General features: G+C 38.2%; 1 protein-coding gene across 3 annotated transcripts in view; it reads right to left on the bottom strand.

Annotated features, from left to right (window-relative positions):
* The window catches only part of tum (tumbleweed), a 273272-nt gene that overhangs the window by 12458 nt on the left and 233691 nt on the right, over positions 1–27123 (bottom strand). For all 3 annotated transcript variants that reach the window (XM_067146475.2, XM_067146474.2, XM_067146473.2), the window contains exon 12: positions 11766–11935. In XM_067146475.2, the coding sequence (XP_067002576.2) occupies positions 11766–11935 (170 nt within the window). The remainder of the gene's footprint in view (positions 1–11765; positions 11936–27123) is intronic.

Below are 27123 nucleotides of genomic sequence, written 5' to 3'. Positions count from 1 at the left end.
TCTGTTACTCATATATATAAGTAAATCATAGCCATAAAATGCCATATATCCCCAACAAATTGTTACCATAGTATCAAAGACAATCAACACTTGGCTTTCAGATTTCTAATTTCTTTTAATATATGATTCAAGTTTCAACTTGAAAAATAGTTGTTATATGACCAAGTTTTATACTTGTAAACAAAAGTGTGTGTTTGTAACATGGATACCCACTCTAAGCTATTTAGTACATTTTAATTATATGGTCTATTATGATTATGTCCGCAATACATGTCGTCGTAAATTCCCCATCTGGCTGATGAGGGCATTCATTATGTCGAAACCGGTCCCATGTAATAAATAATGATGTGATTTAAAAACTCTCACATAATTTGTACTGAATAGGTGGACCTTATTGCTTTGTGAATCTCGGTTCAATACGAACCAAACAATGACATTTCTGACGTTGACCAATAAATGAGTCGTATGCGCGAACAAACGTCTATGTTATATTTTTGTGGCATTTGAGATATTCACGGAACAAACATCTATGATGTGTCCTGGATCTGTATTTGCAGGTAGTTAGAGCATATCTCAACAGATGTCTATAGTATTCCGGAAATTGTGAAGAGAAATGCACCTGAAAAATAATGGAACAAAAGTCTATGTCACATCGTTTCCCGCGCGAGCACTCGACGTCACGAAATGAATGCAACGTAATGAACACATTCTAGTCCGGAGATTGTTCTGGTGCGTTCAGTCTTATATTACTGAGTTTATTTCGTTTCTCATCGACACCATAGTCATTAGCGAATGAGTGAGCGCGTGCACTTCTAACCTGTTGGTTTATGGAACAAATGTCTGTTACATTCTCCCGCGTAGCCATGTCCCACAGACAATCATCTTTATTGCCGTTTTTCTAAATATATAGGGAATGTAACAGACATTTGTTTGCGCATACGACTCAAATATTCTAATTGCATTAGATAGTCTTCAAGATGGGTATTCTAGATGCACTGATATGTTTCAATGATTGTGTAACAGCTAATCAATGTACTGAAAAACTTCAGAATAAAATGTGGAACCAACCTGACAAATTCTCTACTTCGAATTAACAAGATTCCTGTACAGGAAGCAGAGTTTACTGAACAGATGACCAAAGCAGTCAGAAAATGACCGAATAACAACATACTACTCCTTTCAACTAATACATTACCTTTCATCTTTGCTGATAGCTAATATGTTCTCCTTTTTGCTTTGTAAATTGCTTTACAAAATTTGATAGAGATTCCACAAGCTTTAAGCATTACTTTCTTGCTTGATCATCAAACCACTCTGTAACTAGAATATTGTGCTCACAAGAAGCTGATTTTTCATGTGCAAATCATAAGAGGAGAAAAATGTAATAATCCCTGCTAATACACTGAAGAAAATGGAAATTGCAACACCTAGAAGGAGTGGTGCTACATTGCTGCAATTGAACATGCAGGACGAGTGTTCAGTTGTGATTCGATGATTACACTTCCAGGTCCCTCTGACCGCAAGTTTGGACAACAATCAATACAGGATGTGCCCACCACGAGCTGCAATACATTTATTAAATTATAAAATCCTTTTAATAACAACCACCTACTCAATACATTATATTACTCATTGAATTATAAAATAATCATGAGGTGTCTTAAATAAAGGAACATGTTTCGTTCGACATAGCGAACATCATCAGCCTTAATTTACAAAGATTAGGTCAGGGCCCTGAGCTGAATGATAAAAATTATTAAAAGAGTGACAATGCCATAATAAAAAGTAAAATGATAACACTAGGCTTGAAATTATAACAATATTTACGCAGCCAACGTTAGCGAACACCTCACACTAGTCCCAAGGATTTCTAACTCCAATTGTGCCATAATCTGCTCCATCCATCTCTGGTTTGCTGGAATTCTCCCTACTTTCATGTTATAGTTACTTTTTAACGAGTCTACATTGGTGTCCTACGTTGTATAAGATCAATTCTACTGCTAGCGTGTAAATACGGACTAGTTCAACTTGTATTTCCTTCTGGCATTATGTTGGCTCTCCTATAGAATTCCTAACTACTGAAGTTCACGCCATTTCAACCTTAATGTCGTCGCCATGCGCCTTTTAACCGACTCAGCTTGACTCGTACTATTCAATAAACTCTATTTCAACTTTTGTTTTGCTCAATTTTAGAACTCCATAGTCAATAATTAATCCACGCTTCACGAATTGACATATATTTTAAGATCCACTAGATATCTTTTTACTTTAACAACCTCATGTTTGTTTTAACTTTATAGACTGCCATCGTTCAAGGTATTCCTCTATATATGCTTGCTGTTAACCCATATATGCCCGCAACTTTTGTTTTTGAATGAAGTGCTCATTTTCACATTTGTTGCTTCTTTTAGTGATATTAGCTTAATGGCAACACTGATTTTTAGTTTCTATTAGCGTTACTGTCTGATTGGCCATGGGTCGAAAACGACCCTGTGGGCATATAAACTACCTTTTCCTAAATTGTTGTCATAACATATCTTACAGTTATTTACTAATACAGACAACCATTATTGTGTGAAATGTTATTGTTTTGTTTATTACAATTATACACAAATATTATTACACAGATAATTATGAGTTCAAGTACAATGGTGAATTACAACACATTCACAAAAATATTGCAGAACTAGAAAGTAACAAGCACTGTGCATCTTACACTGAAGTCTCAGTCTTCATGAAAAGCTATGCATGAAACTTTAAGAAACATTTATCATGCAACGCGACATTGCATCTCTTGCATGCTTTCATGGTTTTACTTTTGCACGAAACACATCTTTTACGTTTCTGACCCACAGTAATCATATAACCATCACTTTTGCGTGCGATTTCTGGGACATTCTTTATGACATTCCTTGATCGGGTAGATGGGCCGGGTTGTGTTCGCGTAACTCCATATTTCAGAAGAAGCGTTTTAGCTAGTTCCCTACGAAATGATAGAAGATCATTGGTTCTTCCAAGGGAACGAGCTAGAAGGTAGGCATTGTTCACATAAACATCTAGCAGCCAAAATACAATCGATGTGTACCATTTCTTTCCCCTAATTCCAACCCGATACACAACAACATTGCTATCCATTTGATCCACTCCACGCATATAACCATTGTACTGATGAAAACCGAATGTCTGAGGAATGGCAATTCCTTTCTTCTGTGCTGAAGAGTACCTTTGCGTGGGTCAAATAGGATGAACTCCGTACTCACTTGACGGGAGCGTAACAACGTTGTTATCATGCCAGCTAATTGCATTGATACCGTGTTTCTTGTTTATCATGGTGTCAAATGCTCCTCTAGGCTCCTTGCCCATAACGTCATTTCCCTTTAGTGGACAGTGTCCTGTACGGTCCTTTCTAACAGTTCCTGTTGCCTTTACACCTTTTGTCTGAAGCAATGACCTTCATCAGCGGGAGGTTGTATAGCCACATCAATAGTTGAAACCTCTTGTTTGGAAGACAACCTTTCAAGCTCTTCTAAAATCTCAAAAGTTATAAGACTGTTTGGAAAACTAGGAAACATGAGAAGAAGAACTCTTAAGTTTTAGTACCGAATCGGTAATAGATTCCCGTGATAATTCCCTCTCCCCAAATATAAAAAACGTTGCAATAATAACCGAAAGAAACTAAGCTATATCTTATCATTGAGCAATAATGCAATTATGATCATATTTGATGAAATGCATGAAAGGTTCCTTATATGCCCACAGGGTCGAAAACGACCCATATCAAATATCTCGTTTTATTGCATGACCATATAGAAAAATTAAAAAATTTGTGACATGTAGTCGTAAACTATATTCTTTACTCTAAGTAACAGCACAAGAATCAAGCTAAAATAATAAACAGCAAAATTGTCAACTTACATTTTCTGCCGCACTGCATCAATACTATGCTGAAGGATGTAACACAGCAATCTGTTTGCAGTTACAAAGCAAACAATACAGCTTCAAATCAACAATCACACATTCACAATAATAGCCAACATGCTGACAAATACATAATGATGATTTTAAGTCGAAAACGAATGCATGGGGATAAATGATGGCAAATGACTATTGTGGGTCGTTTTCGACCCTGTGGGCATATATGGGTTAATCTGTAAATATTGTTATAATTTCAAGTCTAGTGTTATCATTTTACTTTTTATTATGGCATTGTCACTCTTTTAATAATTTTTATCATTCAGCTCAGGGCCCTGACCTAATCTTTGTAAATTAAGGCTGATGATGTTCGCTTTGTCGAACGAAACATGTTCCTTTATTTAAGACACCTCATGATTATTTTATAATTCAATGAGTAATATAATGTATTGAGTAGGTGGTTGTTATTAAAAGGATTTTATAATTTTAATATATTGTCCTCAATACGGTTCTATTATGAGATTAATTACATGTAAATTGATGAATTTGTCGAGGCAAGGAGTCAATAAGGCCCTGGATCGCTTCCTGAGGAATTGTGGCACATCCTTGCTGCACTGCACGGGTCATTTGTTCCCGAGTTGTGGGTGGCTGAGGACTGTTGGCCAGTTGTCGACTCATCATGTCCCACACATGCTCAATAGGACTGAGGTCCGGGGATCTGGCGGGCCATTCTAAGGTTGTGACGTCGTGGAGAGCTTCTCTGAAGATGCGTGCAGTGTGAACCTGGGCATTGTCCTGCTGAAACATCCCATTAGCAATGTTCGCCATCATAAGGACAACCACTGGATTGAGTACCCTATCAACGTACTGTCGAGCAGTCATAGTACCCTCAACAAGCACTAATTGTGATTTCACATTAAAGCCAATAGCTCCCCAGACCATAATGCTTGGTGTTGACTCTGTGTGCCTCTAGACAATAAGATCTGGGCGGCCCCTCTCCCCGGTACGTCGGCACACACGATTCCGGCGATCACTGCGGGCAAGACATTAGCGCGATTCATCACTAAAGACGACCCTATGCCATTCGTCGACCCACGTCGATCGTTCTTGACACCAGGCCAGCCTTACACGTCGCTGTTGTGGGGTCAATGGAACACCTTCTGCAGGGACACGGGCTCTTAAGCCAGCTGCACGTAGGCAATTACCAACTGTTTGTTGTGTAACGTGGGGTGCCACAGCTGCTCGAATTTGTGCTGCTGTTGCATGGGGTTCCATCCGGGCCATCCGAATGATGCGACGATCCTCTCTCGCAGTTGTCCGTCGCGCTGGGCCTGTGCCAGGTCTACGAGTATGGGTACCTTCATTTGACCACTGCTGCCATACACGTTGTACCGTAGATGCCTGTCGGCCAATACGTGCAGAGACAGTCCTTAGCGATAGTCCAGCCTCACACAGCCCAATTATCCGAGCCCTCTCAAACGGTGACAGTTGTTGATAGCGTGCTCTTCTCTGTCGCCGAGGCATGTTTGACGGGGAACACTTCACTGCACAGACTGTAAGTCAACTACGCTACACCAGAGTCCATATACTGCAGTTGATTCCTCCGCGACCAATCACGTGGGGAGACCTGTAGCAACAATCCAATGGGTCTGAAACTTTGACCATTTACATACCTACATGGTATCTTTCCATATCTTGAAAATCAACACAAACGACCAATGCCTTCATGGTGTTGCAATTTCAATTTTCTTAAGTGTATGTATAATTTGCATATTCAGTGGTACCCAGTACCCTTAATGCAAATGAGAAACATGTCCTTCAGAGAAATAGAATTAATAAAATAATTAATGATAGAGCAACATGAAGCATCCCTAAAGAATTCATACAGTATAACTCCGATTTTGCGCATCCCATAAGACCTATCTGTGTAAGTGCGACGCAAAAAGAAAAGGCCCGAATTCGCCCATAATAAGGGACGACTCCGTAAACGGGTTTTCATTGTAACTGAAGGATATATCATAGATTAATATCGGAATTTTTGAAGGGCACAATAATGTCATTACAATAGGGTTCTCTCCTACTGTACTACAGCGGCTGCTGTCTGATTTGTATCTTAGTCTGACAACTCACTTTAACCCTAAATTCCTATTTTGCCCTGAATCATCCTTAGCAAGCTTATGAAGTATTTTTAATAGATTTTTAATGTCCCCTAAACAAAACGAATAGAAATAAATATAAATACTTGAGAATTTTAACATTTCCGTATGCTAAATGTGGGATTTGGCCCATATGTGAATTATGTTGGAATATAACATTGCATTGCTCTTATAGAAACATTTTCAGGACTTGAAAAACCTTCCATTAAATGCCGGCTTATGCTAAATCGTGGTTCTTTTTTTCATATTGATATAGCATTACAATTTTTTAACAAAGTCAACTAAAACAAATATTAAATATAAAATGATGCGCAAGACTATTTGAAATGTTAAAAATTTTCTCATTTTCGAGGTTTTCTCTATCATTTTTTTCATACCTTTTATGTTTACTCCATCATACGGCGCCTAGCTTCGTCATTTTCTCAGTTATTCTCTTCGGCTAATGATTGTCAATTACATTTTTTTCAGGTGATCAATACGTTTGATGAGGCGGACAGCAAGTACACTACCGGTCAAAAGTTTTCGATCACCTATCACAACTATGGATTTGTGGTTAAAACAGAGATGTAGTTTTAAATAATCTATCACAGCCTTGTTCTGATAATAAAACAAGCATAAACATGTAAAGACGAAACGACTGTTTTTTATTTGACCGGTTCTCCGCATGGAGGGTCGCTAATAAGTAACCACAACAACACTGACATGTCTTTACCCACGACGTGTCCACTCGAATAGGCCTCATTCCTTCAGCTGTCTGTGTAGCAAGCAGTTCACTTTAGTTTTCAGTACACTGTGTGCAGCTAGCAGTGTTTGTCGTATCTGAGTAGGTGCATACCATATTACCTCCAAATGGGACGGAAGCAGGAAGTCAAAGACGAAGGGTATTCTAGTAGGACAATAGCAACAAAAGTTGGCGTAGCCCAATCCACAGTGGTGTATACATTGCATGGGTTCAAGCAAACCGGCGCCAATGCAAGTGTTTCGCGATCTGGAAGACACCGTGCAACATCATACAGGGAAGATCAGTTCGTATGTGTACAGAGTAAACGTCAGAGGACTCGTATGGCACCTGAAATTCACGAGGAAGTCAATAATATGTGAGCTGCTCCAATCTCTGTCTCAACAGTGAAACGCCGTCTTCGTGAACAAGGTTTAAAGGGTGCATAGCGGCCAAGAAACTTTTATTACGGACACAAAATAAGGTGAAAAGAATGCAATGGGCACAGCAACATAAACACTGGAGCGTGCAGCAATGGTCCAAGGTGTTATTCACGGATGAATCTAAGTTTGAAGTATTTAGGAGCCATCGTCAAATGTTTGTTCGTCGACTTCGTGGAGAACGTATGAAGAGTCAGTGTGTGACACCTACGGTGAAGCATGGTGGAGGGTCAGTTATGGTGAGGGGATGTTTTACAGGTAATAAATTTGGTGATCTAGTGCGAATTAATGGAACATTAAAGAAGGAAGGATATCACAGGATACTGATCAACAATGCAGTTCCATCTGGCAAGAGGCTTATTGGTCGTGGGTTTGTTCTGCAGCAGGACAATGACCGAAGACATTCTTCTAAATTGTGTAGAGGGTATGTCAATAGAAAAGAGAAATGTGGGGAACTGAAAATGATTTGGCCAAGTCAGCCACCAGACCCATTGAACTGTTATGGGATGAACTTGACAGGGAGATCCGAAAACTAGAGTCAACTAATGTTGAAGAACTATGGAATAAGAAATAAAGAATCAGACCGCATAAGAATTAACCCCATGTACTATTTAAATGCAAATTGATGAACTGAAATAATTCAACGAAGTATTGTTGTTTGAGTCATCAGTCCATAGACTAGTTTGATGCAGCCCTCCATGCCACCCTATCCTGTGCTAACATTTTCATTTGTACATAACTATTGCATCCTACATCTGCTCTAATCTGCTTGTCATATTCATACCTTGGTCTACCCCTGCCGTTCTTACTGCCTACACTTCCTTCAAAAACTAACTGAACAAGTCCTGGGTGTCTTAAGATGTGTCCTACCATTCTATCTCTCCTTCTCGTCAAATTTAGCCAAATCGATCTCCTCTCACCATTTTGATTCAGTATCTTTTCATCCGTGATTCGATCTATCCATCTCACCTTCAGCATTCTTCTGCAACACCACATTTCAAAAGCTTCTATTCTCTTTCTTTCTGAGCTAGTTATTGCCCACGTTTCACTTCCGTACAATGCCACGCTCCACACGGAAGTCTTCAAAAACATCTTTCTAATTCCTATATCAATGTTTGAAGTGAGCAAATTTCTTTTCTTAAGAAAGCTCTTCCTTGCTTGTGCTAGTCTGCATTTTATGTCCTCCTTACTTCTGCCATCGTTAGTTATTTTACTACCCAAGTAACAATATTCATCTACTTCTTTTAAGACTTCATTTCCTATTCTAATATTTCCTGCATCACCTGCCTTCGTTCGACTGCACTCCATTACTTTTGTTTTGGACTTATTTATTTTCATCTTGTACTCCTTACCCAAGACTTCATCCATACCATTTAGCAACTTCGAGATCTTCTGCTGTCTCAGATAAAATAACAATATCATCGGCAAATCTCAAGGTTTTGATTTCCTCTCCTTGGACTGTGATTCCCTTTCCAAATTTCTCCTTGATTTCTTTTACTGCCTGCTCTATGTAAACATTGAAAAGAAGGGGGGACAAACTGCAGCCTTGCCTCACTCCTTTCTGAATTGCTGCTTCTTTTTCAAAGCCCTCGATTCTTATCACTGCAGACTGATTTTTATATAGATTGTAGATAGTTCTTCGTTCTCGGTATCTGATCCCAATCATCTTCATCTTCGTCCAATCAACATTATCGAATGCCTTTTCTAGATCTACGAATGCCATGTTCGTGGGCTTGTCCTTCTTGATTCGATCCTCTAAGATCAGACGTAAAGTCAGGATTGCTTGACGTGTTCCTACATTTCTTCCGAAGCCAAATTGATCTTCTCCCAACTCAGCTTCAACTTGTTTTTCCATTCTTCTGTAAACAATACGTATTAAAATTTTGCAGGCATGAGATACTAAACTAATGGTGTGGTAGTTTTCACACCTGTCAGCACCGGCTTTCTTGGGAATAGGTATAACAACATTCTGCCGAAAATTGGATGGGGCTTGTCCTGTCTCATACATCTTGCACACTAAATGAAATAACCTTGCCACGCAGGTTTCTCCTAAGGCAGTCAGTAATTCAGAGAGAATGTCATCAATTCCAGGTGCCTTGTTCCTATTTAGGTCACTCACAGCTCTGTCAAACTCTGACCTCAAAATTGAGTCTCCCATTTCATCAGCATCAACAGCCTCTTCATGTTCCAGAACCAAATTATCTATATCTTTACATTGATACAACTGTTGGATATGTTCCTGCCATCTTTCTGCTTTGTCTCCTTTCCCTAGAAGTGGCTTTCCATCTAAGCTCTTAATATTCATACACCTAGATTTCCTTTCTCCCAAGGTTTCCTTGAATTTCCTGTATGCAGCATCTACCTTTCCCAGGACCATACAACCTTCAATATCCTTGCACTTCTCCTTCAGCCATTCTTCCTTAGCTACCTTGAACTTTCTATCCACTTGATTCTTTAATCGACTGTATTCTTTTCTGCCCTCTTCATTTCTAGCATTCTTGTATTTTCATCGTTCATCAATCAGGTCTAGTATCTCCTGAGTTATCCACTGATTCTTACTTGATCTTTTCTTCCTTCCTAACATTTCTTCAGCAGCCCTACTGACTTCATTTTTCATGACTATCCACTCTTCCTCTATTGTGTTTCCTTCAGCCTTTTCATTTAACCCTTGTGCAATATGCTCCTTGAAACAATCCCTCACACTCTTTTCTTTCAACTTGTCCAGATCCCATCTTTTTGCATTCTTTCCTTTCTTCAATTTCTTCAACTTCAGATGGCATTTCATGACCAACAAGTTGTGGTTAGAGTCCACGTCTGCTCCTGGGAAAGTTTTGCAATCCAACACCTGATTTCTGAATCTCTGCCTAATTATAATGAAGTCTATTTGATACCTTCCAGTATCTCCAGGTCTCATCCACGTATACAGCCGTCGTTTGTGGTTGTTTGAACCTAGTATTGGCAAGGACTAAATTATGATCAGTGCAGAATTCAACCAGCCGACTTCCTCTTTCGTTCCTTTGTCCCAATCCAAATTCTCCTACTGTATTACCTTCTCTTCCTTGGCCTACTACTGCATTCCAGTCTCCCATCACAATTAGATTCTCATCAACTTTTACATATTGTATTAAATCTTCTATCTCTTCATATATTCTTTCGATTTACTCATCTGCTGAACGAGTAGGCATTGGTTTGGTGTCTATCTTGACGACAATAATTCTTTCACTATGCTGGTCGTAGTAGCTTACCCGCTGCCCTATTTTCTTATTCATTATTAAACCAACTCCTGCATTTCCCCCCGTTTGATTTTGTGTTGATAATTCGGTAGTCGCCTGACCAAAAATCCTGTTCTTCCTGCCAACATACTTCACTTATACCAACTACATTTAACTTTAGTCTATCCTCCCTTTTCAGATTCTCTAACCTGCCACAACGATTTAAACTTCTAACATTCCACGCTCCGACTCGCAGAATGGCAGTATCCATCTTCCTGATTATCGCCCCCTCTCGTGTATTCCCCACCCGGAGATCCGAATGGGGGATTAGTTTACCTCCGGAATATTTTACCCGGGAGAAAGCCATCATCAGTACATCATTCACAGAGAGAGAGCTGCATGTCCTCGGGAGGTAGTTACGGCTGTAGTTTCCCGTTGCTTTCAGCCGCGTAGCAGTATCAACACAGCTAAGCCATGTTGAGTATTATTACAAGGCCATATCAGTCAATCATCTAGACTGCCGGCCTTGCAACTACTGAAAGGCTGCTACCCCCCTTTCGATGAACCATTCCTTAATCTGGTCTCTCAACAGATATTCATCCGATATGGTTGCATCTGCTTCACTGGGACACGCAAGCCTCCCCACCGCAGCAATGTCACATGGTTCGCAGGGGAGGAACGAAGTATTAATGATAAGTTATCAATGAAAATGTAGTAAACCCAATTTCAACTATGTCGATTGAAATAATTTATGTATTTAAGTTGAATGTGTAACATATTTTCATTTTCTTTTCTCTTCGGCCTACAATTCAATTTAATCTTATTTGATACCAAATTAGCATGCTAATAAACTAGTGTTAGGATTATTTCTGAGTTTTCATTCTGAAAATAGGTAATGATATGTAGGCATAAGGTAGTATAAATGATAATAGTAGTAATCCATGAAATTATATGATCAATATCATGGTTACTTGCTTGAATATGGGAGTTTAAATGATTGATATGCGAATATTTTTACTCTTCAACGGAATCTTTGATTATATTAACAGTTTTTATGGACGAAGCTGATATTTTTACCCTGAGAAGCTGGCGGAAACATATGCCTACTACCACCATATGTGATTTATGCAATTAACCCCCATTCTTGAAGCAGATTAGTGAGATGATGTTGGGTGGTAGAGGATAATTATTAAGGCCCACCTTTTCAATACAAAATAAACAGAGTTTAAATTAAACTGACAATGCAATGGTATGTGCTATTACCGAACATACCAGTCGAACCGGAGAAAAACTTGTTTTTTCTTCTTTTTTAATCCTCTAACCTCACCTAGATCCTAAAGGAGTGAAGAAACCCCTGGTCGCTGACGACTGATGTGACAAGGCATCAACTGATGGAGTTCGGTGCACTTCAGGAGTCTGCTGTGTGAAGTACCCAGAATCTACATTTACAAAGCTCGCCCAGTATGATGATTCCGTGCTCAGCATAAGTTCAACAACCTGAAAGAGCAATAAGTATACCAGCTTTTTTAATTCTGATAGGTAATTTTGAAGAGAAATTTTACAAAGTTAATATCATAAATTTTATGAAACTGAATTCTTCAAACAATATCCATACATTTTAATTTTCCTCCTCCTTACAAAAAAAAATAGACACGCGAAAATGTGCACTGCAAACCACAAGGGATATCTAAGAACTTCAATTATTATAATTTTCAGCAATTCCACAAAATATATTAACATTCACTTGCACATTATGTAGAAAAGGTAATAGATATGTATCTCAACAATTCCACACACTGTACCTTCGAGTTTATTAACCATTATGGTTTGATTTTATAATGGTCTGTATTGACTACAATCTACTCCAATAAATACACATTTAATATTTAAAAATCGGCCTTATCAATACTTAAAGAGTTATTTGATTAATTATTTATTTTCACCTAATATACCATACATGTTTCAAGGATCTTCCTGTCCCCTTCTTCTACAGGTCTTCTCACACTGCCAAATATCTCTTGGACCTTTTCACTTATTAATAAACATCAACCTTATTCCTAACAAATCCTCTTGTAACTTTTATTGCATACTTAGTTCTGAACATTTCTTAGTTAATGTGTGTGTCATATTATAAGTGAATAGGTCCAAGAGAGATTAGGCAGTGTGAGAAAAACTGCCGAGGAAGAGGGCAATAAGGTCCTCGAAACATGTACAGTATGTTAGGTGAAAATAAATAATCAAATAACTCTAGTATTGACAAGGCTGATTTTAACCTTTCCTGAGTGGAACACGGATATATCCGGAGCCGATCTGTCGTCCACAAGCAGAGAATAGATATATCCAGGTATAGCTCTCATTCAAACCCGGCGCCGATTTTCACTGTAGTAGTTAATGCTAGGCTCACAAGATGGCAGCACCATGCAGACACAGGTTTGATAGTTAACATATCACCGTTAGAGATCTCTTTGACTTCACAAATATCTGCATTCAGCTACTGATTCAGATGTGCGCATGTGATAATTTGCAGGCGTTAGAGTGTGTTAGTTTTTCTGGTATTTGTTTGATGCTTTTCACATAACGTCGTGGAAAAGACTACAGACTGAAGAGAAAATAGTATCTGCTTTGGATGTGAGTGATTATCATATTTCAAATATTAGTTTTTCTGACAGTGATAGTGTGAGAGCAAGAACAGCAAAAGTGACAGTGTGGCGTCCGATGGCGGCAGCGACTCAGAGTGGAGAGATGTGTCCGATAGGGATCCGGGGCTTAGTCATAGGGTTTCCTTGTTAGGTATAAACGCTGCAACAGCTCCTCTGTCTAATTTTGATAGTAATACAGAGCCTATAGAGTATTTCGAGCTATTTTTCAATGATGGTTTGATAAATATAATTGGTGAAGAAACCTGTCTCTACAGTGACATAAAAAATAAAAGAACAATCCCTTCACACAGAAGTATGCAGATTATGCTTGATTGTACCCCTAGTGAAAATATTTCTGTTGACAAGAGTATGATATCCTTCAAGGGGAGAGTTTCATTTAAAGTTTACAACCCAATGAAACCCCAAAATTTGGACTCAAAATGTTTATTCTGTCGAACAGTAGTAATGGGTATGTGTATTATTTCAAACCTTACACTGGTAAAGAGGGAACTGGTTCAGACCTTCTAAAAACCGCTCAAATTGTAACTGCTCTCACCGCTTCTCCCATAAAAGATCCCAAGAAACCTCCTTCTGGCTAACACGTATATAATGACAGGTATTATACGCCACCACAATTCGCCGACCAACTCCTATCCATGAATATACTAACAACAGGTACAGTCATACCATCCCGTAAGGACATACCACATCAGCTCCAAAAGAAAAATCTGAGCAAAATGAAATGAAAGATTCTAAACTTGCTCTGGCATGGAAAGACAAAAGGACACTCTTCATGTTGAGCACTAGCCAAAAAGTGTCAAAGACAGATGTTACATCAGTCCCTTCCAAATACCCAAATAAACCCCAGATAGACAAACCCAGTATGACTGTAGACTACATGAAACACCTGGGTGGTGTGGATCGTAGTGATCACTATACAGCCTCTTAACACTTCATGCGTAGGACAATAAAGTAGTATAGAAAAATGTTCTTCTGGCTCATTGAGATAAGCATCGTCAAGTCATATATGCTGTGCGTCATGGTCCAGAAAAACCGTAACTCCGAACCAATTCCACATAGAAAGTTCAGGCAATGACTTGTTGAGTCACTGGTCCTCGAACGGGTGACGTCCAAGCAAAAAGAGGGGTGTTCCAAAAGAGGAAGATCCTCTCTTGGTCCCCCAGAAGAATGCCTGAATGGACTACCTTACTTTATGGCTAGGAGGGTGAAAGGTGTGTCGTGTGTACAAAAAACAGGGCTATGCAAGGAAACAATTTATTACTGCAAAACCTGCAGCCAGAGGCCTTTTCTGCATCCTGACAGATGCCTTGAGGCGTACCACACTTCACAACATTTCTAAAAAGCTGTGAAAGTGTTGTGTGTTTTGTAGAAAAATTGTGTAGTGTATATATGTAAATTGCAGTGACTTGTGCTATTAGTCTACTAAGTGTAAGGATATAAAATAAGAAAATTCGACTTTACAACCAACAGATGCTGTTCAAACTTCCAGTACCAACAGGTAAGCTTAATACAGCTGTGGTATAATTAAATTTAGTGCATGAAAAATATATTCTACATATTTTAAAATTCGGAAAAAAATATTCCGCTCAGAGCCACAAAAGCATCCACTTGGGAAGGATAAAATATTAAATGTGAACTTATTGGAGCAGATACCATACCTTCAGCAACAAATGTTCCAATTCACCGTTAGATTTTCAAGTTTAGCTTTATTACACAATGAGAACATCTGCACTTACAACCAGCTACGCCAGGTTTTTCTTTTATAATCTTGATGACTGACGAGCCAAGTCTTACTATATATACGTTAGTTCTTAATTAAGCTAAGCATATGTATCGAATATGACTTACAATAAGCGTGAAATACTTAGGAGTGGAAGTGACTCTGTGAAGTGATATTATATAGTTGAATGATACTATATTAAGTTAACATGTAAATAAATCAATATCTCAAAAGAAATGGCTATGCGTAAATCTAGTAGGTGATCGTTTATAATGGGAGTACGTGTTATTTCGAGAAAGAAAGTAGATTATTATGCTGTTAAATACAAGAATTTGCGAGTATTAGGTAACATTAATGGATTTCGTGAAGCCATTTATACTATGTTTACGTCACTATGGGACGTTATAAGAAGTAGGGATTCATACGAAATATTCCTTGTCAAATCACGTCATAAATGGAATTATGAATTGTTATAGTTTAAGCATCAATCTAGAGAAAGAAGTGATCCATATAAGAGAATATGAATGTAATAGAGAATAATACGTCTTTATAAATGTGTTGTTATAGGAAGAGGTTATGAGATATGAAATACAGTAATGTTAATGATGTTATTGAAATGATTGAAGGTTAGATAGTTGAGAATGGAGTGACATGAAGTGATTTAAGTAAAATAATTTGACGTTGTGTCATAATAAGACGTAGATATGATAATTAAATGTTGAAGTATTCAAAGGAGGATCAGATCTACGATGCAAGTACAATGAAAGACGTACGTCGGAGGAGTAATTCAATATTAAGGTATGAATATCGAATCCATGTGTGTAGTTAAGAGTAAATTGTTTCCATTATGTCAATTACAGCTGTAGATGTTAAGAAATACTGGTGGCATATGAGATATTCTCGTAATGAATGCAATGAAAGATATATCGAGTGTGCGTAGCCATTATGAAGAATAACGTAGGTGGATAGTAATGGGATATCGGAAATGAAATATTTGTGGAGTCACTTAAATAAGCTTAACATATCATAAGGCAAATAAATGATCAGATACATATTGAGCTTGCGAATAGCGAATTAAGAGCTATTTAGTTAGAAATATGATGTAGGTTATTTTTATATTTTGAAGTGATAATGATTTATTTAACGTATAAAGATGATAGGCTAGGATGTTAGGAGCCTAAATTTTGCTAGGCATTAGGCATAATAAGATTAGCACGTCAATAATCAACAATTCTTCTACACGCCAGTGAATGGAATTAAGGATTTAATTCAGATTGCCAATTTCCAATTCTCAAAGATGTGTAAGACTGAACTTAGTGTTGTAATGTCAATGATACGATGCATGAATTGTTTTCGAATTAATGATTTATTTAACATGACAATTAAGTAATTGAATAATTTTTCATACAAAAATGGAATGTAAGAAGATTCTAGTTCATTTCAGTAAGAATTTGTTTTTCTTTAAGCCAGCGCTGACTTATACGACATATGTGTAAATATAATTGATGTTAAAACATCGTTGAAAATAATTTTGAGATAATTTGAGTTCTTTCTTCTTCTTCTTCTTCTTCTTCTTCTTCTTCTTCTTCTTCTTCTTCTTCTTCTTCTTCTTCTTCTTCTTCTTCTTCTTCTTCTTCTTATTATTATTATTATTATTATTATTATTATTATAATTATTATTATAATTATTATTATTATTATTATTATTAATAATAATAATCTGTTTACCCTCCAGGGTTGGTTTTCCCCTCGGACTCGCCGAGGGATACCACCTCTACCGCCTAAAGGGCAGTGTCCTGGAGCTTCAGACTTTGGGTCTGGGGATACCACTGGGGAGAATGACCAGTACCTCGCCCAGGCTCTATTCTTTCACTCTTGAATAATATAATAAAATTTCTTCTTTTGATTTATTTTTAATTTAATGAATTATTAATTATAGATGTTAGCTGTAGATTGACTTAGTAATTAAGGTACTTTTCATGCGGTTTATTTTGAGACTTGCTATGAATGATTATTATGAAAATGCGATAGGATGGAGACGTTCATCTGTATTTGTTGTGTGCAGTACCCGTCTTCTCTTCAAACTCACAATAATTTTAACCATCTTTTGCAAGGAATAGCCCTGAAACAACATTCAGCTACCGGGAAATTTTTACTGGGGTTGTACCTGGACGCAGGATGAACACACTATGCAGTATCGGTTTTGACCTTCCCAGAGGTCATCTTCAGGTGGTCATGAGATCCAAAGTTAACTTAACATATAATTTTAAAACATTACTAAATCTAATGAAGAAAGTCACATGATATGAGTGATAATATTATAATATATATTGATGATATGTGTCATCTGGTTTAAAAAACAAGCGTAGATATTTTATGACATGCATATGTTACTTTGTATTTACGTACACTTCAATACAGGCCTAACATGAGAATTACACTTTTTCCTTGTCGGAAAATTTACAACCAGTGCCGAGTTTAGTGAACATGAGGTGCACGTGCATTTATCCCGACCTTGGATGCAAGGCAAGCCCGTTAGCAAGCAAACGCCTACCGAAAGATGTGCTGTTCTGTTATCTGTATTAAATCACAAGGTAGTTTTTTTCTTTCTACTATTTGCTTTACGTCGCACCGTCACAGATAGGTCTTTTGGCGACGATGGGATAGGAAAGGCCTAGGAATTGGAAGGAAGCGGTCGTGGCCTTCATTAAGGTACAGCCCCGGCATTTTCCTGGTGTGAAAATGGTAAACCACAGAAAACCATCTACAGGGCTGCCGACAGTAGGGCTCGAACCCACTATCTCCCGATTACTGGATACTTCACAAGGTAGTACAGCTCAGTATGTGTTTACTACTGCATGCGTGTTTATGACTCACATGTGTTAACTAAGGCAGCCCAACATGTCTAAACACAATTCCAAGAAAGATTACTGGGTGTAAAAGTTCCAAGTCATACAATAATCCATGCTCTATGTAATAAATTTCAAGCTACAGAAAGTTTTCGGCTTTGAAACCAAATAGGTAACGTAAATATCTAACCAAAGAAAAATTAGACAACATTGGTCCCTCATGCAACTTTCACAAGTAGAAATTTCTGAAGGCCCAAGTAAGGAGGAGGATTTTTTTTTTTATTATTTTTTTAAAATTATTTTTTATAGGAACAGTATTTTAAAAGGTTTGTTGTTTATTTATACCTTTCATTATTAAGAGTTAGTATTCTACTACATAACATATCCACATATAATAATAGAGTTAAGAAGGATTTGCTGACTGTTACCATTATTTAGTAATATACAGGTTTGAATCTGCCTGTGCCATACTGTCACTATCAACCATTACTATCTGGGCACAAACATATTTTGTGACATTAGTATCAATAATAAAATATCGTACAGAATGATTTTTCACATGTCCTCTGTGCATGTATGATAGAGAGCTGCTGCTGTTGCCATAGCGTGACGTTGCATGGCCTTGGTAACTCCGGACTGGCCTGCCACAAGCATGTGAACGCTCAAACACCGGATGCAACTTGTATGGAGGATGGACAGTTCTGACCATGAGAAGCAATGAGGGGATGTTTTGTATTTCACCGAGCTCTAAAATCTGAACTATTTAAATGGACGATTTTTTTTTTTTTTTTTTTTTTTTTTTTTGCTAGGGGCTTTACGTCGCACCGACACAGATAGGTCTTATGGCGGCGATGGGAAAGGAAAGGCCTAGGAATTGGAAGGAAGCGGCCATGGCCTTAATTAAGGTACAGCCCCAGCATTTGCCTGGTGTGATGTGAGAATGTTTTATACCAGAACAATTAAAATGGAAAAAATATATGTATATCTTAATGAGACTGATCATGGGACTGAGAATATTGTGTGTCTTCGGTGGAAAAACATACTGGGAACTTCGTAACAGAGTTTTTACTGTAGTTAAAAAATTCACAAGGTTTCTCATACAATCGTAAAGGGAGAGAAAAGTTCAGTTCACCAAAAATTTGACCAAGTTTCTCATGAATAGTTCCCGAACCTCTTCAAGGGGTATTCATATTATCAGTACCTTTTGAAACGTACCCGTGCAAAGGTACACTTTTGCTAATGAAACAGCCTTGTTTGAGTTGATACATAGTCAAAATCCAAGGTGAGCAAAAAAACCAGTACAGTGGAACCTCAATTATCCGTTCCCAGAAACTAAGTTTTCCTGCATTATTAGTTCAAATGATATGGTCCCGTGAACATCCTAATTAAATCATGTTGTAAAAATTCTGCATTATCTGTTCCTCAAAACGATTTCCCAGATCAACAGTCCAGAAATTTCAGTCCCATCAACGTTAAATCCTTGATCAAGCATTTTTCAAGAAAAAGTATCTCGCGAAAGGACGGCTATAAAATATTTGCGGTATGGATCTTGATCGGATCGACGGTGAACTTGCATAAGGGATCATCTTATGCATTGCATTCAGCTGGTAGGGAATCGTCTGAAATCATAAAGCAGAGAGTGGCCACAACTAGGAGGAGACAGAGTGCATTTCGACAGCTCTACTTGAAAACGGAACAAGTTCCGTCAAATGCTCGTACTTGTAAAACATCTACATTATGTCCAGGGTTAGAAGTTTATTTTTGACTTCTACTGTATTACAAGTAACAAGTCTCATTATTGATCCGTATTGAAGATGACGTTAGGCATAGATATCGAGGATAATTTAATAATTTAATATTGAATAGGTGGTTTTTTTATTAAATTATCCTAGATATCTATTCTACTGTATTGCTGAACAACTTTTCGGCACTTCCCACAGGGCACTATATTTAGGCCTAGTCACTGAGCTTTCAACAGGAATCGAAATGCTCCTTCCTAACACGAATCTAGTACTTTTATATAATCGGATATGATCATGTTCTCGAGCCCAGAGGAGATATTGCATCTTACATATATTAAGCCATTACTGTTTTGGGCCTAATATAGCATGGGGATTTACATTTACATGTCAAAATGTTCTTATAAAAAAAAAAAGCAAATTTTATTCGCACAACGTAACATTTAAAAAGTTTGTAACATTTCCCACTGGCTTGTGCAGCAAGCACGCTTTCCAGCTGAGTTCTAGGTCATGAATAAACCAAAATTTCTAGAGTTTTGATGACTCTTTTCCTCTCTTTCCAATCTGCTTGTGATTGGTAGCAGGCAGAACTGAATATATAATGGGTTGGAGAACTTTTGAGAATGGTACATCCGAATACAGAAAGCTTTCAAATTCTATTACGCTGTATGTCAAATACTTTGGGATGAAACATATAGTTTCCAAGATCAGCTTGAACAAAATTTATCTGATACCTACATTCTCGAGTTCAAACATAACCTTTAAAATTCAATGTAAGCATAATTTACGCGATACAAGATTAGCAGAAACTTACTGCAAACAGTATACCGGTGAACAAATGACAATGAAAGATAAAAAAGAACGGATTTCGTCATCATGTTGAGCGCTTTTGTATCTGTACCGGGCGGTACACCTCCACAATGCAAATTCTAATATTGCGCCAGTTGAAACTCCTCTACAGGAGAAGGCCTGAACTTTAACAAACTATATTAATCCGATGGTTTCTCGAAATATGTCACCACAGTATATTTGGTAATTTTGAAGTGTCTGAACGGTGTCTATTTCGACTTGTGTTTGCTTCCTCCGGATCAAGAAATTTGGATGTTCTCTAACAGATGTCTCTACAAAAACTATAATAACGCACTCTGGTGTAAAGGAATGAACTGTCCTGAAGAAATTTAACATTCATAAGTTTTGTTTTTGCTAAATTATGTTGTGTGGTTTGAGAGTTGGCAATGTTAATCCTTTCTTTCCGCCAGTTTTGAAATTAGCCAATCCCGAACTTCTTAATTAATTTTCGGCCAATCGGGGCTTTCTTCCCCAACCTGCTCTGTAACTGTGTTCTGTAACCAATAAACTACTGTGGGTGTCTCTCATCATTCATGAAAGGTCTCGAATGTTCCACGAGGGTATATAAACTGCTGATTTTCTTGTCTCGGTGCCACTTCTGTAACATCTCTCCTGGTGTGATTATGTAGCAGGGGGCGGGAAGCGCCTCTTTCTTCGGGCAGCAGTTCATCCACAAGGTAATGGCCGTTTAATAACTTTATTTCTTGCTAGCTCAGCAGTTTAACCCTCGGGGCAGGTTCGAAACTTTTCTCATGTAACCTATCCTTAGAATGTAATATACAATTGGTAAAACTTCATCTCTTTAACTATAAATTGGGATAGAGAGTGCTAAACCCTCTCGAGCTCCCACTCCTATTGTTTTGAGGTGACTTTGTTTTCACAACCGTTTCGTCCTTTCTTAATGTAATAAAGTCTTCTTATACAAGACACCTCTTTAGTATGGGATTAGCCCTTGTGTATGCAGCCTAGTGCCAAGTAGGTTTTAAAAGTGTATTAGGAGTGCAAGTTACGTCTCCAGTGAAGTTGGTATTTTGGGCCATGTAATTAACCTGCTTCTTTATTGAATAGGCCCAGTAGGTTGGGTATTTATTACCCCTGTTCTTGGTATGCCTTGAGGGCAGTTTGAAGTATAGTTTGTTGTGGCCTTTGATGGGCTTGAACCTTGAGAGCGGGTTTGCTCTGTCTTAAATTTGGTTTCTGTGTGCCTCGAGCAGGCTTAATATGGTAATCAGGAGCCAGTGCTCCTTGGCATGATTGGGGTTTTCTGCCCCTTTGTTTGAACTTGGTATATAGGTAAAGTTGGGCTTATAGCTCAAGGTTCGTGAGTGTCGGGCTCGAAGCCCAAATTTTGTAACGAACTAAAATTGTACTTTCTTAATTTGTTGATCTGCTACTTGGTACCTGTTATATTCTGTTATTTATTTATCTTGAAAAGAAAATATAACCTTTGTTAAAGTTTTAAATTAACTTTAATTTCGTAAGTTGAGACCTATTCCCGCCCGCACCTTCTTTCACCTCTGCAAATCCACGGAAACATCGTAACAGTATCCAATGTGTTTTATTTTATTAGATTAGAGCAGTGGTTCCCAACCTGGGGGCAATCGCCCCCAAGTGGGCGATTTGGGTTATCAGCGGGGCAATAAATAAGTGGTGGGCGATGAGTATTCAAACAGGGGAAAATTAAAATAGTACTGTACAGTAGAAGTTGCCAGGTAGCACGAGTCACTGGCTGTTCTCAGCCGGCGAGTTCACTGCACTCACCCCTCTCCACAGTCCCCACCTGTTGTTGCTCAGTGCGGACGACTGGTGACTCAACCCCCTCCCCCTCCTGCCATCACAACACACTTGCCACTGATCTACATTCGTCTTCAGTTTTAACTAGCCTTTGTGTGCCTCACCATCAGTTTTTGTGGGTGTCTTTTCTGTTTTTGTGCGTTTGTTTTGAAGTGTAGAAGTTCATGCACAATGGATTCAAAAAAGAAGTGTAGTCAATACTCAACCGAGTATTTAAAATTCGGTTTTATCGCGTCACCGCAAAATGTGCACTTTCCACATTGTATTTTGTGCGATGAAACATTTACTAGTAATGAAGCCATGAAGTCTTCGCAAATGAAAGATCATTTATCAAGAATACACTGTGATAAAGTGAGTAAAGAACTTCGTTATTTTCAACACCTCAAAGCTAAAGCTGATTAACAGCCCAATGTGAGCGAATTATTTAAAAAACGAGCAACCGATCTTGACAAAGGTCTTCTTGCTTCTTACGAGGTGTCTTTATTGATCGCTAAATGTGGTAAACCTCACACAATTGGTGAAATTCTTGTTTTACCGGCTACCAAAAAAAGTTGAAATCATGCTAGGCGAGGGCCCTAGTAATAAGTGAGGAACAATACTGGTTCCAGGCGAACTGAGGAATTGACCACGGGCATTGAATCCAAACTCGCCAGTTTGTTGAAAAAAATAAATTTGCATTGCAGGTTGATGAACCAACTGTAATTGATAACAAAGCAATTGTATTTAATTGTCTTACATGAGGTTTATCAATGAACAAAAGGAAATTGCCGAGGAAATGATGTTTGCTTGAACTTTGATCACTGATTCGAAGGGATTGTTGATTTTTGAAGGGGTGCAAGATTATTTTGAGGAAAAAGAGATTCCCCCTAACAAACGTGAATGGCTTGCGCAACAGACGGTACTCTTGCCATGTCAGGTCGCCATGCTTGGTTTCTAGCCCACCTTAAGAAATAAGTGCCCGAGGTCATCACTATTCACTGTGTGATTCATCGTCAACACTCATCTGCAAAAAAGTTGAGTGATGTCCTGCATGAAACCCTACAATTGGTTATCTCTGGTGTCAACAATATTGAAGCTAATTCTCTCAGTGACCGTCTGTTCCGACAACTTTGCCATGAAAATGATGAGGAATTCGAACGCTTTCTTCTACATATGGCCGTGAGGTGGCTTTCCAAAGGAAACTGTTTGCGCTGTTCCTTCGAATTTTTTGACATGGTTACTGAGTTTCTTGACACGTCCGATCCTGTTTTAAGCAAGAATATGAAGCAACGCAAGTTGGAACTTGCGTACTTTACATATATTTTTGAAAAAATGAACAAAGTCAATATACGGCTTCAAGGAAACAAGATGAACCTTATCAAGCCCAAAGGAATTATCTCATCATTCATCGCCAAGTTTGATATTCACAAGGTAAATATTGGCCGTAAAGAGCTGATTCAGTTTCCGACACTTAGAAGGTGTTCAGTATCAGATAACGAGACTCCTGAACTCCCAGAAGACAAAATCCTAATTTTTACTGATCACCTTGACCAGTTAAAAACTGACATGGAATCAAGATTTGAAGATTTGACCAAGTTACAAATTCTGGATTGGATTCTAGATCCATTCTCGTCTGAAGCTTTGGATAAGCTTGATAACTCTTTTCAGACGGAGTTTCTAGATCTGAAGTATGACTGTGAGGTGAAAATCATTTTCAAGCAGAGCGGTTACGAGTTAGCCCAGGTGAAGCTTATGGACACTTATCCACAACTGTGGGGAAAAACTGAACCACTTATCCCGTTCCCGTCAACATTCTTAGCTGAAATAGTATTTAGTTCTGTTGTCCAGCTTCTCACAAAACAAAGAAATAAGTCAGACATTTGCCTCAAAGGAGACTTGCGCCTGAACTTGACGAACATAAAGCCGGATATTGAATATTTAACTGAAATGCACCAAGCACAAGGCAGCAATTGAAAAGGTAAAATAAAACAAAAACAATGTTTTCAAACTTTCATTTACTTTTTCAATTTTAACCGTCAACTTCCTCAATTTTTCCAGATTCCAATTTAAAAATGAAAACATATACCCCATTTTTTTAAATGTACGTCAATGATCTTAATTATTTCACTTTTGTTCATAAAAAATCTGTAAAAAATTGTACATTTTAATTTTTTCTATTTTATTTAAGAGTGACCAGATAAAACTGCTTTGGTTGTTTTTATATATGGTAGTAAAATTGTCTAAAATTATAAAACTGCTTTATTATTTCCACTTCACTTCCAAAAGTGAAAAATCAGGAGAAATTTCGCAGCGAATCGCGACGTATTACAACACATCACTGAGCGCAGAATATGTACAAATTCATTATAATTCAATACATTAACAATTCTATTTGTTAATTGTTAATGTATTCTATTTGGATGTAGTAATTTGGGGAAATACAGAGAAGGAAGTCCAAGAGAGGCTGAACACCTGGAATGAACATTTGAAAGCACACGGATTAATAATAAATAAATCGAAAACTGTTACTATGTCTGTCAACAGGCAGAAGAAGAAAGGAAAAATAATGCTGGAAGGTACACAACTGGAAACAGTAGACCAATATAAATATCTTGGGTGCATCATTTCAAGTGATAACAGAATACAGCATGAGATTAACAACCGCATTCAAAAATCAGCTCAATTTTACCATCAAGTTCGGAACCTCCTCTGGAACGAACAAGTTCCCTTAAGATGAAAGCAGATTCTATTCCAATCATACTTCACCCCCATAATAACATATGGCCGAGAAACCTGCACAACAACCCAACAAGTGGACAGCAAACTACAAGCCGCAGAAATGAAGTTCCTACGAACTATAGTACAGAAGACAAAAAGGGACAGGGTAAGGAATCAAAGAATAAGGGAGGAAGCTGGTGTGTACCCATCCCTGAATGAAAAAGTGACAAGGGCCCGTTTGAAATGGTTTGGCCATGTCAAACGAATGGACGATGGAAGGACAGCAAAACAATGGCTACACACAGTCGTGGCCGGAAAACGACCGGTAGGAAGACCTAGGAAGAGGTGGCTGGACCAAGTGAAAGAGGACATAGGAACAAGAGGAATCAGCTGGGATGTCGTCTTGAGAGAAGAGTGGTACATGGACAGACATAAGTGGAGAGTGCTCGTAAACCACACCCGGGCAAATGGAGTGGAAAACTTATGATGATGATGATGATGAACAATTCTATTTGACCTATATATATATTTTTCATCATTTAAACGTGAATACTAAATACTGGATATACCTGAACTGTAGGAACATGTGACTTTATCCTTCAACATGGTGATCACAATACAATTAATTGTTGTTCAACACACCAGTAGCTGACTTAGCCCTCATCAGAAACTCGGAACTAAATTTTTGCTCAAAGCACTTGACTTGCTGAACTGATTTCAAGGTTGTAGAATTTCTACTTATGAACATGAACAAGCCAACTGTCTAGGTTTAGCTGATTTTAACACATTGACGATGGACGCAGAATATAGGCTGCTACCATGCAGACCAGGGCAGTGCAAGCTTCAAGGAAGATATTACAATGCTACACTCAAACCACTGTAACTCAAAATGTATTCAAGATATCGACGTCAAAACTTGGAACATGTACTCACTAAGTTGCTTCGTAGTCTGTACGCTGTGATACTTTTCAAAGCGATACCAATTGTGGATCCATTCAATAGTCTAAGCACAGTGTAATATGAATGCCTCATTTGTGCCATTCGTATATTCACCCTTTTCAAGTATGCAAGGATTTCTCTTTACAGCTACTTGTACAATGATTCTCGGCACATAAGAATACCCGTGTATGTACGAAGTTTCCATGGCTAAAACGATCGTTCAACAAAAAAATACATCGACACTAAAATCTCCGATCCCTCTACTCCATGACATGACTAACAGTACGGTAGTTAAAATTATAGCCAACAGATAGCACAACAAGCTACAAACGATACCCGTGTGTAAAAACGGAGATCAACCGCTGGCCGTAGTACTACGGAAATCTCCAGGGCCGGTCGTCAATGCCTTAAGACCTAAAATTGTAAAAGCTTCATGCCAAGGTAGAGAGGAACGGACTGCTGGACAAAAATAAATAAATATACTGCATGAGGGCAAAAGTAATACAGCAGTGCCCATTCATACAGAGGTACTGCATTAGAGTGCACACTTCTAAGAACCTTGACTATCTTAGTGTGAAAGAGTCTTACAAATTTCATAGAAGATAAACTTCTGAACTCCCAGTTTGGTTTGAGCAGACAAAGATCAACTAATCAAGCACACCAACGTATTCAACAGGGCATAGAGGAGGCCCTGGCACAACCTAGAACGAAACTACACGCCATCCATATCGATGGATCCAGTCTAGCTTGTACTTCACTTACATCTCACCCCATACCATTACATCATCAGCAAAAACCACTTTCCCTTAACCGCGTTTAAAACCTCATCAATTATGATTATGAAGAGGAGTTGTGATAGACAATTTCCTCGCTGGACTCCACTCTGTTTCAAACCAACCTGACCTTCTATCCTGGACCTGGACACAACTCTTACTTTCAGCATATAATCGTACGCAAGCTATGATGTCATCAGTCACTTTCTCACACGTGCCTGCGTTGTACATGGTCGTCTGATTTCTCGGTGTCCACAAAAAAAGTTGTGTTTTTTCTTTCTCCCAATACTTTTCATAGAGCATTCTGGTGGCAAAAATTAGGTCTATAGTTGATCTATGAGCTCTAATTCCATGTTGTTCTTCCTCTAGTATAGGTTCAACATATTTTCTAATCCTGCTCTCAAGGATGGATTTGTTAGTTTTCGAGGTCATGTGGCAATACAGTTACATCTCCGTTGTTGGTACATTTCTTCCTACCACCCCTTTTCAACAATGAGATGATGACTCCCTGCTTCCAGTTGTTGGGTATTACAGTACATTCTTTTTCTAAATTCTGTTCAGTACTCCCTACATCTCCTAGTGCTTTGATCATCTCGACACTAAATTCATCTGATCCAGTTAAACTGTTGATTTTCAGTTTAGATATTGCTGTCTCCTCTTCCAAC

Source organism: Anabrus simplex, chromosome 4 (assembly GCF_040414725.1).
Source record: "Anabrus simplex isolate iqAnaSimp1 chromosome 4, ASM4041472v1, whole genome shotgun sequence".
NCBI lineage: Eukaryota > Metazoa > Arthropoda > Insecta > Orthoptera > Tettigoniidae > Anabrus > Anabrus simplex.
The sequence above is the reverse complement of the archived record's forward strand: the minus strand, read 5'-3'. Positions and strand labels throughout refer to the sequence as shown.